This window comes from Podarcis vaucheri (genome assembly GCF_965113315.1).
Source record: "Podarcis vaucheri genome assembly, chromosome: 3".
Taxonomy (NCBI): domain Eukaryota; kingdom Metazoa; phylum Chordata; class Lepidosauria; order Squamata; family Lacertidae; genus Podarcis; species Podarcis vaucheri.
The window spans coordinates 120,400,984-120,417,507 of record NC_138761.1 but is presented as its reverse complement, the minus strand read 5'-3'; the positions used below and the strand labels follow the sequence as shown (position 1 = coordinate 120,417,507).

General features: G+C 41.2%; 1 protein-coding gene and 1 long non-coding RNA gene across 2 annotated transcripts in view; both read left to right on the top strand.

Moving 5' to 3' along the window:
- Positions 1-11,435, top strand: part of LOC309528875 — a 64,177-nt gene extending 52,742 nt beyond the window's left edge. Inside the window, exons 2-3 of the long non-coding RNA XR_014217948.1 lie at positions 11,133-11,206; positions 11,242-11,435. This is a non-coding gene — a long non-coding RNA (uncharacterized lncRNA). The remainder of the gene's footprint in view (positions 1-11,132; positions 11,207-11,241) is intronic.
- The window catches only part of FOXO1 (forkhead box O1), a 47,070-nt gene extending 31,060 nt beyond the window's left edge, over positions 1-16,010 (top strand). Inside the window, exons 2-3 of the mRNA XM_082216383.1 lie at positions 9,481-10,836; positions 12,681-16,010. Coding sequence (XP_082072509.1) covers positions 9,481-10,827 — 1,347 coding nt within the window. The 3' untranslated portion in view covers positions 10,828-10,836; positions 12,681-16,010. The remainder of the gene's footprint in view (positions 1-9,480; positions 10,837-12,680) is intronic.
- The last annotated feature ends 514 nt before the right edge of the window (positions 16,011-16,524 follow it).

The following is a 16,524-nucleotide window of genomic DNA, read 5'->3' as shown; positions in this document are numbered from 1 at the left end:
TGCTTTTGGTCTTTTTTTTAAAAGCCTTTTTATGTTATACAGCTTGAGCTTTGGTAAAAAAAACAACTTCCGCAATGCAATCCAATAAATGTATAATTGGAAGTAAGTCCCATTGAGCTCAATGTGTTTTTCTCCCAAGTAAGTTGGTTTAGAAATGGCAACTTTAGCTACTTCCTGGTATTGAATACATTTCCATTGCTACTTTTTAATGCTCCAAGGCCTTCTGTTTTATTTTAAATCTGTTTTATGTTTCATTTTCATTTGAAGTGCCTGGGTAGAAAAAACACTGCAGACATTTTAAAAATGAAATAAAAACTGTAGAACAGAGCTTTCAAAACTTTTCATATTGGTGACACACTTTTTAGACATGCATCATTTCACAGTAATTCAGTTTTACTAACTCCTTTCCAGCCCTGGGAGGAGAGCAGGGAATGTTCTTGTGACACACCTGCACACTGCAGCCGACACACTAACGTCGCGACACACAGTTTGGAAAGCTCTGCTGTAGAAGCTCTTCTGGCAATGCAATGTGCAGTATAGATGTAGAATAAACAAACCTCCCTACAGTTCTCTTCTCTTGTAATTTCTAATTGCTCGAAATACTACTATAAATAGGACAGAATAATAAAGAATGAGGCAGGCTTTCAACTAATCAGAGATGCAGTTCATAACTGACTTTAAAAGTATTAGACTAATTAGAGGGGTGCTCTTTTAAAGGAATTCTTGGAAACCTTAATTAATGAATGGCCACCTGTGTACAAAATCTTAATTTTCTTAACTTCGGAGTACCTTTCTGAAAACTTTTTACTGTGCCCTATATATAGTAAATAACAAAGTGAAAGTTTCTAAAATGTGTGTTACAAAGTCAGTATATCCAGTCTAACCCGGAATTAACAAAACGGACAACAAAGCCTGTGGTTCAGTTCATCAATTAGAATTATTCCAAAACAATACAAAAGGATGACTAAAATGGAAAATGAGTATGCCTGCCTTCTCAGACATTAAAACTTCTTGTTAGCTGGATAACTTCCACCACTTTAAAAATGACTCACAGTCCTAATACTAATTCTTCTTTGATACGTTACTTGAACATAAATGCTATTATCAAGCTTTGTACTTGATAGTGTATATATTGAACAATTGAAGTCCCATTATCCCTTTTAAGATCCACATTTAATGACAACATATCGCAGAGGTGGAGAACTTAATAACCTTCCAGGTGTTGCTAGACTACAGCAGTCAGTCAGTTTGGGCCGCTGGTTATCTGGCTAGGGATGAAGAGAGTTGGGGTGTAGCACATCTGGAAGACCAGAGGTTGCCTCTCCCTTCTTGAATTGTCATTAATCCCATATCTTCCAAGGTGATTTCCTACCTTCCGCATTGCTGCATCAACAATAGCAGAACCTTCTCTGCAGCAATCTATAGTAGTTTGCTGCAGCTGTAGGCCATATCTTTTTTCATATATTTCTTTTCTGTTTTGGAGCAACATTTGTTCATTTCATTTCTTCGGTGTGTCTTTCTTCCCAACTGCCTACACGCCCTTGGCGCAGGAGCCCGACATGAGAAAGTGCTGATTTTGGGATGGGAAGGCAACATTACACCCACAGAGAGCTATGACAGCTGCCACCTCCGTCTATATGAGGAACACAATACTCTTGCCCTCTTTGCTTGTGGTTCACCAAGCAGGAGAAGTGCGACAGATACGTCACTTCATCTGTCTGCTTTTACCAAACATTACCAGGAGACATGAAGTGGTGGCAGCCAGGTTTTTTTTACGTAATGTGTAGTTTGGCCAAAAGTGATTTATGGTACGTTAAGCCTGCGTTTTCTCACCCCTGGTTGTGTAGTTGCCCGCTGAGCCACATTGAGGCCAAAGTAAATGCACTTAACTCCCATCCAAAGGCATTGCACTGCTTAGGTTAAGCCGAATGCCCTCCTCTCTACTTGAAATGACATATTGGAGTATTCCTTATAATGTTTGACTTTGTGTCTGAGGTAATGGAAAGGTTGAGGACACTGTGCCTTATTGATTTATCTGTCCTATAACTGTGTCTGGGGAATGAGCTTCTTCTTGGCTGTTGGAATATTTTGATAACTGGTGATCCTATTTTTAAAAAAATCACTAGTCCATGAAATAAGTAGATTAGCTACTGGTTTCTTTAAGACTTGAAAGTAAAATAAAATTACAGTAAAAATAAACCCATTGTTCATACTATAAGTGTATTCTACACACAAAATTAATTATACAATTAAAATTCAAGTAACTTTTACTCAGAGTAGACCCCTTGAAATTAATGAACTTGATGAGGCGTTTGTCCACATGTTGTCTTGTCCCACTCTTTTCCCCGGATTGTCCCTTGTTCCGATCTAAAAAGCAGATTTTCCCTTGGAAAGGAATGGGGCAAGGGGAAAACCACTGGGATCCATGCTTTCTAGGTATGGCACAAGTGGAATTATGGATGAGCCCATATTCATTGATTTCAGTAGGTCTACTCTTGAGTAGAACTTACTCAAATACCACCCCAAGTTCTCTGTTTAATACACAGTTGCCTGCTTACATGTTTTGGGGTAGCAGGGAAATTCTTTTGGTGGCTGTGTGGTTGGACAGTTATAAGTCTGGAGAGATTAGGATGGCAGGGGCAGCGGATAATAGCATTTGGATCCTGGAGCCACATGGAACCAATGTGTGCACCTGCCAAAGAGTTTCCATCTGAAGTTCACAAAATTTGGAGCCCAAATTACTAACCACTGCAAAGCTTTTTTTTAAATGGATGAAGTTGTTATACACCCAGGAAAGAAGAAACCGGCCAATGGAATTAGTCACATGTAAATTCAAACTGTGGTTTAGCATTGCAAGGATGAGCCCAGGGCATTGCTAGGTACTTAAAGGACTCTGGGCACAGGGCCATGACACATCTGCTAATGTATATGCACAGATGTCTTTGGGTAGACATCTAAGATGGTGGATGGCAGGAGATCTGGGCTCCAGTGCAAAAGACCCACAGTTTGGCCATGCCCCAGCAACTCTCTTGGATGAGCCAACCTCAGGCCAGGGGCAGAGACGGGAAACTCTGGCTTCCATTTTAGATTAGCTGCAGTTTGGGGTTGTGTCTGAATCCCAAACTGTAGTTCATCTTAGTTGCAGTTTGAAACAAGCCAGCTTCATGAGCAACAGCCGAGGTATGCTTTCAGCCCCTTCCATACTGGGGAGTGGAAGGCGAGCCTGAGGCTTGCCTAGGTTCATTCTTGTAATGCTAAAGCGAAGTGGTCTCCTAGGTGGTGTTGGCGCCAGCCAGAAGGGCCAGGGGACCAAGGATGGTGGAAGCTGCAGGTCAACAAAATCTGGAGGGTCGCAGATTAGCCATTCCTGTGCTAAACAGTGGCTTAGTGTTGCATCCGAAACAGCTCTTTGAGTCTTTTCCCCCCTTCCTTGAAGTAAAACTTGAACTTATTTTTAGAATAGGCAGTTAAATGTTTAAAATCCAGCACTTTTCACTACAAGCAGAATCTTTCTAGACACAAAGCAGCTGACAAATGCCGGCCTCTAAATCCTGTGACTGTACTCACTCATCCAGCTGTTGAGTTTCAATGTTTTACAGTCTAGTGTTGTCATGTCGTCTGCTTTTGGCAAAGCTTAATAGACACAACATGTTTGACTAGGCTACAATTTTTTTCAATATTTACCCCTTTCACACTCCCCCCCCCCCCGCAAAGTAGTAAATTATCCTTACTTTAATCTCTCCTGGCTGCGTGAAAAACAGGAATTTATGTAACAGGCACTCTGCTACAAACCTTTTCCTGTTTGGAACTTTGTTGTTGTCGTTGGCAGAATTTGGAGATGGCTTTGCTACTCCATGAGTGACCTTGAATGTCCTCGGTATAAGAATACTAGATTGTAACTTTTCTGATGACTAAGGAAGTCTGAAGCTTCTTTCTGCAAAATCCTAAACGCTTCCATGAACAGATAGGTTTGAAGTTCTGTGTAGACATGTATGCGCACGAGAACTCTTGTTTTCATCATAAACACTTAACGCTCTGGAGTAAGTATGCAAAACTTTAAAACAGCACTCTTATTTATTTTTAATCAGTGGGTTTTACTGCTTTCTTGTGAATTCTTTTTGGGTAGAATAGCAGTGGCCTTAATTCTGAGCAAGCAGCCAAGATAAAATCTTAAACTCCGAGGACTTCCGGGTTGGCGCCATCGCTTAATGGCGGATTCCCTCCGAGCTCCGGAGGGAATTGGCTCTGCAGAGACTGGGTCTTACCGCTGCGGCGACGCAGGGACCCTTAAAATCACAGGCGCGGAAGCCTGTGAACGTAGTGACTCGGCGGGCACCATCTGCACATCTTAAGAACATGTTTGCACCTTTGCATATAAAGCAATAATTGGGGGGGGGGTGTATTTCTCACACATGAAGGAGCATGTAGGCATGTGAACTGATCCCTGATCCCTCCCTCTTCCTTACCTTGCAGTGCTCTGTTGCTTTTACAGTGGTACCTCGGGTTAAGTACTTAATTCATTCCAGAGGTCCGTTCTTAACCTGAAACTGTTCTTAACCTAAAGCACCACTTTAGCTAATGGGGCCTCCTGCTGCCGCCACGCCACCAGAGCCCGATTTCTGTTCTTATCCCGAAGCAAAGTTCTTAACCTGAAGCACTATTTCTGGGTTAGCGGCGTGTGTAACCTGAAGCGTATGTAACCCAAGGTACCACTGTAATCAGATTTTCCCCAATTGAGCTCCAATGACAGCAATAATAAAACTGCTTAAACCAAGTAACTGTACTTGGAGGAAGGTAGGAAAGGGGACTCCTTTTTGTGGGCAAAGCATGCACCTCCACACACATACCTGCTTCATATGCAAACACGCTTAAGATACCCATCTATTTTGATCCTTAACCTATGTGTTTTGCAGTTTGCACTTTAGTAAAAACAAAGGTACTGTTTGTTTGTTTTTGTTATCAGACAGGATATACATTTTATAAACAAAGTTTTCTCTAGCTGCTTACAGGCAGAGAACCACAATTATAGAAAAAAACCATGCATAACCGTAACATTTTAAATGCAGAATAAAAAGCACAAAAAATAAAACATAGCAGCATCAAAACTTTCCAATCTTGGATCCTAAAAACATAATTATCCTTAATATCTTTTAAAGTTTATAAGCTTCAAAAATAAAAATGTTTTCACCTGGCTCTATAAACACAAAAGTCTCAGGTAAGCCTCTCTAGGAAGAGCAGTCCATAACTGGAGCGCCACTACTGAAAAGGCTCACTTCTTTGTAGCCATCTGCTGAAACTCATTAGGTGAGGAAACCTGAAGAATGGCTTTCAAAGAAGATCTCAGATCTGGGTTGGTAGGTCCAGGAGGAGGTGATCCTTTAGGTAACCTGATCCTATGCTGTCAGTTGCTTCTAGAGGTTGGGCCCGGCAGTTTTTTGGGCTAAAAGTGTGTCATTGAATCAGAGCAGATGTGGCTTAAGATGAGAACACTGGATGCTTGCTTCACTGCTTTTGCTTGGGAGCGAACACCTCCGACTCAATATCCTTCCCTACCTCTTAAGGTCGCATGTGCCTAGTCTTCTTCCTGGATGGGTTGACTTCCAGCAGGTGGATTATTCATGGGAGCACCTGCTGGATGTGATCATCATGATCCTGTAAAATCATATATAGTCCCCCACTAGTGGTTTTTGCCACTAGTACTTTTTGAAGCAGACATTCACAGCTCATCATGGAGCTTGTTCTCCAACTATGCTCCTGCAAGAAGAGTGTTTGGCCAGCAGTGTCTATTGATGAAGAGCTTGATGCCCAGACTCTTGGATACTTGTGCTATTTTGCAGTGGTAGTTAAATCTTGTATTCATTGGCTGTTCCTTTGGGATACAGTTGCTGCTTGACACAGGTGCTTTTTGCTGAGGTATATGCAATCTGTGGTTTTTGCCATCAGTGCTCTTGTGTCTTGGACTCCCAGTTCAGAGGCACTGTGAGGTCTTCACCCTATTTCTCATGGGAATCTGCTTCCATGCTTGTTGTGCAGGATGTGTTGTCCTTCTGTACAGCTGCCTTGTTTTCATTTCAGCATTTCCTTTTATAGTGCAAGGATGTGCCTTTATGTTCTTCCTGTATTACTTCTTCTTTCTCTATTCTTCACTCGGTGGTTTCATAGAATCATAGAATCATAGAGTTGGAAGAGACCACAACGGCCATCGAGTCCAACCCCCTGCCAAGCAGGAAACACCATCAGAGCACTCCTGACATATGGTTGTCAAGCCTCGGCTTAAAGACCTCCAAAGAAGGAGACTCCACCACACTCCTTGGCAGCAAATTCCACTGTCGAACAGCTCTTACTATCAGGAAGTTCTTCCTAATGTTTAGGTGGAATCTTCTTTCTTGGTACACACTGCCTTTGAAGAATAAATAACAATAATAGTAAATAAACAAGTAACACAATTTACAATAGGAAGAATAGGGTGGGTCCTTAAAAAAGTCTCTGGTGCCAAAGGCCAGGGCAAAGAGGTGTGTCTTCATCATATTACAAAGCTTACACAATGAGATTTGGGGCCGAGGTTGTTTAGAGCTTTAAACACTAATGTGAGTACCTTAAAATGCTACCAGACAGGTGTGAGTTTGGGTCTTCAGGCCAGGGCTATAGTTATATGGACTCCTTCCAATATTGTGGGTCTAGTGATTAGTGTTCTTATCCATTTTTTCATGTTGATACTGAGGGTTAAGCACAGCTGTCATCTTAGTATTTCTCCTCTGCACTGCCTACAAAATCACCAATTTGATGGAAATAGGTATACTAAGCAGAGGCTTATCAAACAGGGCAAAGATGGCTGCAATACACATTGTCTGTCCTCCATTAACACACACCACAGGAGAAGTTCCCAACACTCTGTTCAGCAGGCCAGGGGACTCTGGAATGCATGCACGCCCCACCAAGCTTTTAACAAAATAATAATGAGATTAAGCTTCCTGGCACAACTACTGCTTGGCTTCACCAAGACCTAAAAAAGAAGGAAAACACCAAATCCACTGGCACCTGCACTCATTAAGGTCAAGAACTTCCTCCCAAAGAGTGTTCACACATCTTTGCACTTGGTTCCCATGGCAGGAATGAGAAAGACGCCCTAGCACTGTCAATGCATTTTCCTTCCTTTGTTTTAGGGGGAAATATCCTCCCACATATTGCCGAGCCTAGAACAGGACTCTCCAGCTAGAACTCTCTCCTCCCCCAGCTTCCCCTCACCTCCTCAATGTGCGTTATTTTTCATTGGTTTTGAAAGGCTTCCAAGGGAGTTTGTAGCTTGTCAATGCTTGTGTTCATTGCATTCACCCGGGAATTTTTTTGCATGATGCGAGGCTCAGGCGGGGACCTTGGTCTTCCCTTCATCCCCCTTCACTGCTTTTTTGTGTGTGCTTTTTGACAACAATCTACACCTTGTTATCTAAGAGCCAGGGTGTCTATAAAGAACAGTCCAAACACCTCTGTGGTCCTGGTACAAAGGACAGCAGTTCAGATTCAAATCAGGCCCCTAAGGAAGAGGCACCATCTGCCCTCTTGGCCGTGGGAGAGGTTGTATTTGTGCTTTGGTTCCTATCTCTAGTTCTGCTTCCTTTCTTGCCTCTCTTAACTTGCCAAGCAAGTTAGCGACACAATTTCAGGCAAAACATCACTTGTATTTGACTCCCTTCTCTAAGCCAGTGTAGCTTTCTGCAAGTCTGTCTGCCATCTATAATTGTCCCATATTCTTATATTTCACCAGCTCCTCTCTCCAGCTTTCATTGATCTCTCACATTTTGCTCTATCTCTCAGCCATCCTCATCTCCTTCCTGTCCTCTTTATTGACTCGACTGAACAATTGCCAGACAATTCCCAATGATCTGTATAGTTTTGGTAATAAACCACAAATTCAGTTTTTCTAAACTCTGTTGTTCCAATGCTAATTTTCTCTCTTGGAAGGCAAAGGTTTGGGGCATGTTTCACTGCTACTCCCAACACTTATTCCTTGGGTAGCAGTATACATGGTAAAACAGTGTGTACTGACTTTGTCCTTGTTTGTTATCTATTTTAATCAACTGACAATTTACTTTTTTGACATTGTTTGGAACCCCTTTTAATTGGTATGGGGAAACTTGATCAGTGGAGCTGCAAATTAAGGATCCTTTTTAAAGGCCATTTGGTTATCTTTATATAAAATGCATCAAGGTGTTTTTTAAAAAAACTTATGGGATCCCTTGCAACTCTACAGTTCTATGATTATAATTTGTGTAAAGTTCATTATTCATATAAGGTGTTAGTAAATTCACTCATACTGTGAGCAGTTATTCTGAGGCACTTACTCTGAAATTCATTATTGCTTACTTGTACACTATGACTTTTGAGAATAATGGCTTGGATAAAGGGGTTACTGTTTGTTTGGCCAACATTTAGCACTTTAAGCTCTCTGAACAAAATAATGAAATGGTGTGCATGCTCAGACTTTGGTTTGCTCTGAGAACAGCCCGGGCTGATTGGATAGATATTATTATTGGATTACAGATTTTTCTTGAGGTGGCTTTGACGTTAGGGTTTTAAAACCTTTAAGAACAATACAGCAGTGGTAAATAGAACACCTTTCCTTGAATTATATTTCAAGGTAAAGAACAGGTAACTTTCTTTAAAAGTCCGTTTTGGCAATGGTAGACACACATTTCCACAATACTGGATCCTGGCACAAATAAAGTAAAATAAGTTGTTAGGCATTCAAATTCCAAGGATAGATAGAAACAGCTAATGAGGTTGAAAAACAGAAGACCTTGGGGGTCCCCTTCCAACTCTACAATCCTGTGAAAACATTTCTATGCGTACAAACCTTCCTTAAACAGGGAACGGTTCACAGCAGAGATGTTGAAGTCTTTCCCCCATTTTACTTAAAAACAATGGGTATTAATTAGGAAGATTAAGTGTTTTTTAATGTACGTAAATTTGCTTTTTCTTCTTTCTTTTTTTTTGTATTTTATTTTCCCCCCTTAATTATTTTTTCTTTAATTTTCTTTTTGTAGTATGAGATTGTAAATTCTTTGTATAAGTGTGTAATTTAAATTCAATAAAGATTTTTTTTTAAAAAAAGGGGGGGGAATCCAATGTACTGCTAAAGGCAATCATTCCGGCAGTGCAAAGATGTTTCCTTGTACAATGGAACACTCTCCTCCCCCTGATGCCTCCAACCTATTCTACTTTAGATTTTGAAGAGCACAATCGGGGAAGAAGGGTGGAAACCCATTGTACAAGCAGAAATTCTTGCATTGACTGGACTTATTAGTAGAATACCACCCCAAAGGAGCAATTGTGTCTACCACGTGGCAATAAGTGAACTATTGCATTGGGAAATGGGATTTCAATAGTTTTCATGCATTTGATGAAATGGCTTTCTAATTGAAGAAAAATACCGGAGTTAAGTATGACTCACCTTTTTCCTTGCAACTTTTTTCTCCTTCCCAGAATTCAATTCGTCACAACCTCTCACTGCACAGCAAGTTTATCAGAGTACAGAACGAAGGAACAGGAAAAAGCTCATGGTGGATGCTCAATCCAGAAGGAGGCAAAAGTGGCAAGTCGCCCAGGAGAAGGGCTGCATCCATGGACAACAGCAGCAAGTTTGCCAAAAGCAGAGGTAGAGCTGCAAAGAAAAAAGCAGCTCTTCAGGCAGGTCAAGAGGGAAATTGTGACAGTTCAGGCACACAGTTCTCAAAATGGCCTGCAAGCCCCAGCTCTCACAGCAATGATGACTTTGATAATAACTGGAGCACTTTTAGACCTAGAACCAGCTCTAATGCTAGTACAATCAGTGGGAGGCTTTCTCCAATTGTTCCAGAACAAGATGACCTTGGAGAAGGAGATGTACACGCCATGGTCTACCCTCCATCCACAACCAAAATGGCTTCGACTCTCCCAAGCCTTTCTGAGATGAGTAGTTCAGAAAACATGGAGAACCTCCTGGATAACCTCAATCTTTTGTCTCCTAACACATCCCTGACCGGATCAACCCAGTCCCCACCCACTACCATGATGCAGCAGTCTCCCGGTTATTCATATACTTCATCCAACACAAGTATAGGTTCGCCCAGTGCCGACTACAGGAAATACAGTTATGCTCAGCCCAGCATGAACTCCTTGTCGCAGATACCCATGCAAGCTCTTCAAGATAGTAAACCAAGCTATGGAAACCTCAGCCAATACAACTGCCCTGTAGGCCTTCTGAAGGAGTTGCTTACTTCTGACTCACCTCCACACAATGAGATCTTGGCATCTGTAGATACTCATGTTTCCCAGCCTAGTGGCCGAGTGCTGGGACAGAATGTACTGATGGCCACTAACACGGCAATATCACCCTATGGCAGCCAACAGGCCCATAACAAACTAATTTCCCCCAGTGTCCACCCACACCAGGGACATGTCCAACAAACACCAGCAGTTAACAGCCATACCTTGTCTCTCACACTTAGCACTGTGTCTCACGCATCGAGTTTAAATCGTTCCTCCGCCGCGAAAAACTCAGTACAAGTGCCTATGAGCCACCCTATGCAGATGAGCAGCATAAACCCTTATACCACTGTGAACAGCTGCAATGGCTACGGAAGACTGGGAATTGTCTCTTTCCATCAGGAGAAGCTTCCCAGTGACTTAGATGACATGTCGATTGAACGATTGGACTGTGATATGGAGTCAATAATTCGGAATGAGCTCATGGATGGGGAAACATTAGATTTTAACTTTGACAGTGTGTTGCCTAACCAAAGCTTGTCGCATGGCGTAAAGACAACAACACACAGCTGGGTTTCGGGATAAGGTTGGAAGGTTGGTTCTCTTTTATTTATACATAACATGGTTATCAGTTCCTGACTCAAAGGATGCTCCTGTACCTTCAGCAGGTGTATGGCAGGACAGAATTCAGGAGGTGTGACTTCTTCCACTAATGGGAGAAGCTATGCATACTGTACCCTTCTCTGTCATGAAGGTATAGTGAGGTGGGATGGGAAGTTTTCCAGTGCTATTTCTTTCCATGGGAAAAAAATCCTTTTCATGAGTTCATTAGTACAGTGGTACCTCGCAAGACGAAATTAATCCGTTCCGCGAGTCTCTTCGCCTAGCAGTTTTTTCGTCTTGCGAAGCAACCCTATTAGCGGATTAGCGCTATTAGCGGTTTAGCGGCTATTAAAGGCTTAGTGTCTATTAAAGGATTAGCAGATTAGCGGCTAAAAGGCTATTAGCGGATTAGCGGCTTAGAAAAAGGGGGGGAAAGCGGAAAAAAATCGGAACACTTGCAAGACGTTTTCGTCTTGCAAAGCAAGCCCATAGGGAAAATCGTCTTGCGAAGCAGCTCAAAAACGGAAAACCCTTTCGTCTAGCGGGTTTTCCGTCTTGCGAGGCATTCGTCTTGCGGGGCACCACTGTAACAGTAAGTGGGTGGCAAGATTGGTAGTGTCAAAACCTTCGTTTTCATTTACTAAACAGAAGTAAAATAACCATGCTAAATCTCTAGGGCATCAGAAAAATTCTCTGCAAACTGACAAATTTCCAGTGTGGATTACCCTAACTGCCACAGAAGAAACATTTCCAATTCAAAATTGGAATGAAATGGGAAGGTAATATACACCAAGGATAATAAGCAATAATTTGTAGTGTTAGGGATAAGTTCTAGAAGGGAAAGTTTGACACAGTGCTTTACCTTGTTGAACGAAGGGGTTTGATTTTACAAAACAAAGAATGGTGTTTCTGAAGAGTGAGTAAGAGATGAAATGCTGATTCTTGTGATATGATAGCAGCTTCGGGGAGGGGGGGGGAGGTTCAGGGAAGTTAATTGAAACTGGAAATCAGAGATAGCCGTAGTAGAGTTGTGAAGGCAAAGGTCTTATTTAGATTACAGTGTCTTGCTCTTTATTCTTAACTTTTTAAAAATGAAAAAATGAAATGGGCTGTTCTACATAAGCTGATTCATGAACAAGCTACCACCTTAGGTGAAACCCCACAGTTTGAAGGTGTCCAAGAGATAAACTACAATTTGTGAGGCTAGTCACTATGTCAAAGGAGGAGGTTTTTCAAAGGGCATCATATAGTTATTGGGTGGCAAATTGTCATGTAACTCAGTTTAAATTTGTGCTCTTTAAAATCTGCTGAGACTATTATGCTAAGAGTGAACTTATACCAGTCACTCTGAGGTATGAATTCCTCAATGTTCTCAATTAAAGTTTGTGACCCCAAAGCGCCTCAGTTTACAATTGAGTCATACATTTACTTTATACCAGTAGAGTATAAAAGAGAAGTATGAAGTGTGGCTTAACAAGGGCGTTGAAATGTAAAGATGCTCAAAGCTAAGACATGCATGGACTATCATATGGGAATTAAAAGCTTGCAAATGTGCCTGCAGGCATGCATTAAGGTATTCACCCAGGAATGGTCCTTTCCAGGAAAGTCCTTTAAAAGACCAACAAATTCTACAACATTTTATTTAACATGGATTTGCCAATATTATACTGAAATTGGCTCACATTTATAAAACACGGATGTGTTCCATAAAGCAGTGGACTCTTTGCTTCTTGGTTCTCTTAGGTATTTGGATACCACTATATGCATTCTTGTCTTGCATGCTGAATGTTTTTCTTTCCTTTCCATCATCGTGTATTTTCTTTCCATTATCCTAGGCTGAAATTTAAAGTACTTCAGACATCTCTGACCGCAGGAAGTGAACAAGGAAGTCCAAAGATGTCCTTCAACCTCTTTGTTTTTTCTTTTTGTATTTTATTTTCTCTTGTCAGACTTGGCAGCAGATACATTTTTCCTGTACAGGATGTTTGCAAGATACTTGCATATTATTTGCTGCTATTGGTAAGAAATGTGCCATTGGAAATGTCTTTATTTGGAAGTGCCAAACTCACTACAGTGTCGTAGGAACGAAGAAAATACTTGTGCATCATGTTTTGCATTGACCCAAGAAAAGGTTAAAGCTTTTAATACTGTGATAGTTTTAAACCTTCATAACTTTCATCCCATATATCTTTTGATCTGATGAACTCAGAGAGAGCTGCAGACAGCCGGATTAACTGCCTTAAGTGTATTAAAATTGCACATTTTGTAGGAGAACACATCGTGGAATATGATCTAACCAAAGTTGTTGGCCATTTGGACTTCCAAATCAGAGAGCAGATTGAAGGCTTTGCTTTGTCGCCTATGTGTTTGATTATGTAGATTTATTGTGGGGCTGACTTCCTGATTGATTTCAATTTTATTGATCAACTTGAATTTTTGTAATAGGCATATAGATATTTTTCTTACATCTCTACTTTGTTATATGAGCTCCTTAAAAACTTGCAGAATCCAAGATGCCTAATAACATTCATAACATTTTGTATACAGTATTTTAACTAGATTGGGGGGGGGTTATATTAGCACTGTGTAAGATTTCTAAAGAGAAGACATTTAGGTGTAATTTTTGGTGGGAGGTGGTTTCCTGGCACAAAGGTGATCTCTTGGTCTATAAATACAGAAAACTTCTATTTCTTATAATTAACACTGACTACCCCAAAGTGTTAAGTGTTGTTAAATGGTTTGTATATTCATATACTCATTTTTGTATTTATTTTACTAGAGTTTTATAATGTTTGTAACTCCAGGAGCAAAAACTTCTCAGCTTAACGTCGCTCTAGCAAATCCATTTTTAGTTTCACTTGTTCTTAATTGTAGGGTCTGCCATTTCTTTTTCCATTGCCTCCTCTTCTTATTTATTCAAAGAGCCAGAAGCTGCTTTAGATTACATTATGGTATAAGACCACATCTTCCAGGAAAGAACCTCAGCGACTAACTTTGCAGTCTCAAATCATAGAAATCACAATAGCTTTAGGTGGCGTTTCCTCAAAGCCCTCACAGTTTACTCTCTTTGAAGGGGGTTTAGGAGAGCAAGTTTACAACATAGGGGCGAGTAATTATTATAGAATATACAAAATTGTGAGCTATCGTTTTGGTGGCTCCTTGGCATACCAATGTCATTGGGGTTTATCAACCACCTTTCGTTGGTCAGAGAAGATGGGAGCTGGAACCCTGTAACACCTAGCCAGCCACTGTGTCCCTGTTTCAGAACTAGATAAGTTTTGTGGAATACTTTGATGTTTTTTAAGAGAGTGAGGGGTGATGAGCATGTGCCATAAACCATCCATGTGGAGGTTAGGGTACAGTCCCCAATGTGCCTTTCAACATGTTTACTGGGTGGCACTGTGGGTTAAACCACAGAGCCTAGACTTGCTGATCAGAAGGTCGGCGGTTCGAATCCCCGCGACGGGGTGAGCTCCTGTTGCTCGGGTCCTTGCTCCTGCCAACCTAGCAGTTCAAAAGCACGTCAAAGTGCGAGTAGATAAATAGGTACCGCTCCGGCGGGAAGGTAAACGGCGTTTCTGTGCGCTGCTCTGGTTCGCCAGAAGCGGCTTAGTCATGCTGGCCACATGACCCGGAAGCTGTAAGCCGGCTCCCTCGGCCAATAAAGCGAGATGAGCACTGTAGCCCCAGAGTCAGCCACGACTGGACCTAATGGTCAGGGGTCCCTTCGGTGGTCAAAACCTGCTTTTGGCCAGGAAGCATGTGTTTCCTTGCCCTTAGCCCCTCTCAGCTTCTTTTCCCCAAGGAATTCCAGTGAGACTTAGTGTCCCATCAAAACATTTAATATATAATATATACCTGGGAGGGGAGTGGGGAGGTCAAAGAAAAGACATTCCTGAGCTTATTTAAACATTCATCCGTCTCATCCAGTCTTCAGCTCAGTTTTACCTACACAAAGTTTAGCATATCCCTGAAAGCAGAAAGGTCGTACTTAGCACATTGGACACCCAAAATGCTGAGAGCCTGCTGAATCAGTCCAGTGGCCCGCCTAGCTCAACATCCTGTTCTCTCAAGTGGCCAACCAGTTGTTTATGGGACCTGGTACAACAGGGCTCCCCCCACACTTGCGATTCCCAATTATGTAGCCTAGTAAATCCTGCTAAGTAGTTTCTAGGGAATCAAAACATTAACGAAGGGGTGGTATAATGCAACAAATCATGTAACTGCGGATTGAATATGCTTCTCGATAGATCTTACTTTAGATTTAAAAATGTAAATGATGGCTTTGTGGACTGTGTGGATCTTTAATATATACCAAGCAGCCTTGTTTGGGGCTTTTCACACCTCTGTTAGTCTGTGAGAAATGTATTCTGCAACAGAACTGCTCTAATTCTGTAATATATTGTTTGTGTGTTATATTAATTACCTGCATTACTGAGACCTCGGCTTAGATAAACTGACAAAGTTGACTAAAATGGTAATCAGATGTATTCTTGAATGCTGACAGTTCAACAGAGCATCCCCAAGGAAAAGGAGAAAAGATGATTAAAGTGGACCAGTTCTTTTACAGTCTTACAGCACAGTTCTGCACAAATCTGCTTGGAGGTACTTCTTTGGGACTTACTTCCATGGCGGTGTGTGCGAGGATTGCAACCTTAAGTTTGCACTTGATCAATAACTGGATTGGTGTTATTTTGTTAAACTATTTTCAGTTTGCATTATGAAATGTTCAGGCTTGTTAATTTAAAATTAATTTTTAAGTAAGGTAATTTTTCTTTTGTATTTTATAATTACTAAAAGTAATACTGTGGTTCATGCAAGCAAAAAATAAATAAATATGTAACTCTGCATTAAAACGGGACTTTTGTTATAGAGGGGCATCTCCCTCATTCTGCTCTCCCCCACTTTCTACATAAGCAGCACTGCTGACATGAAAATACTCTGCATGCTGTTTGTGTGAATTGTAAGAACATTGAGGATTCTCACTGCTATATGCTGCAGAATTTCATTTGGATATTTGTAGGGGGTGGGGAGTGCCTGATGTTTGGAAAAGCATAAAATAATCCTTTGTACAAAGCCATAAATGTGTATATATATATTGCTTTAATTGTGTTGTCTTTCATATGAAGACTTGTATGCTGATAAAGGATTCTGCTTCTTTGTTACTTGTGCAAACCCTTCTAATTTATCTCTACTGCAATCCTGTGAGGTGGCTTATTTTTGTGTGGTGTCTTGGGCATCTTTCATTGGCAAAGTGACCTAATTTATTTTATAAAGATATACAAACAAAAATATGAATTACCTATATGTGTAGCTGAAGTTAAGGGGCGAGGGACTTGCTAAAGGCTATGCAGTAAGTCAATAGCTACCGTATTTTTTGCTCTATAAGACGCACCAGACCACGAGACGCACCTAGTTTTTGGAGGAGGAAAACAAGAAAAAAAATATTCTGAATCTCAGAAGCCAGAACAGCAAGAGGGATCGCTGCGCAGTGAAAGCAGCAGTCCCTCTTGCTGTTCTGGCTTCTGGGATAGCTGCGCAGCCTGCATTCGCTCCATAAGACGCACACAAATTTCCCCTTACTTTTTAGGAGGGAAAAAGTGAGTCTTATAGAGCAAAAAATACGGTACTTTATTTTTCAGCCCAGATGTCCCACATTTCAATCCAAAATTGCATTCA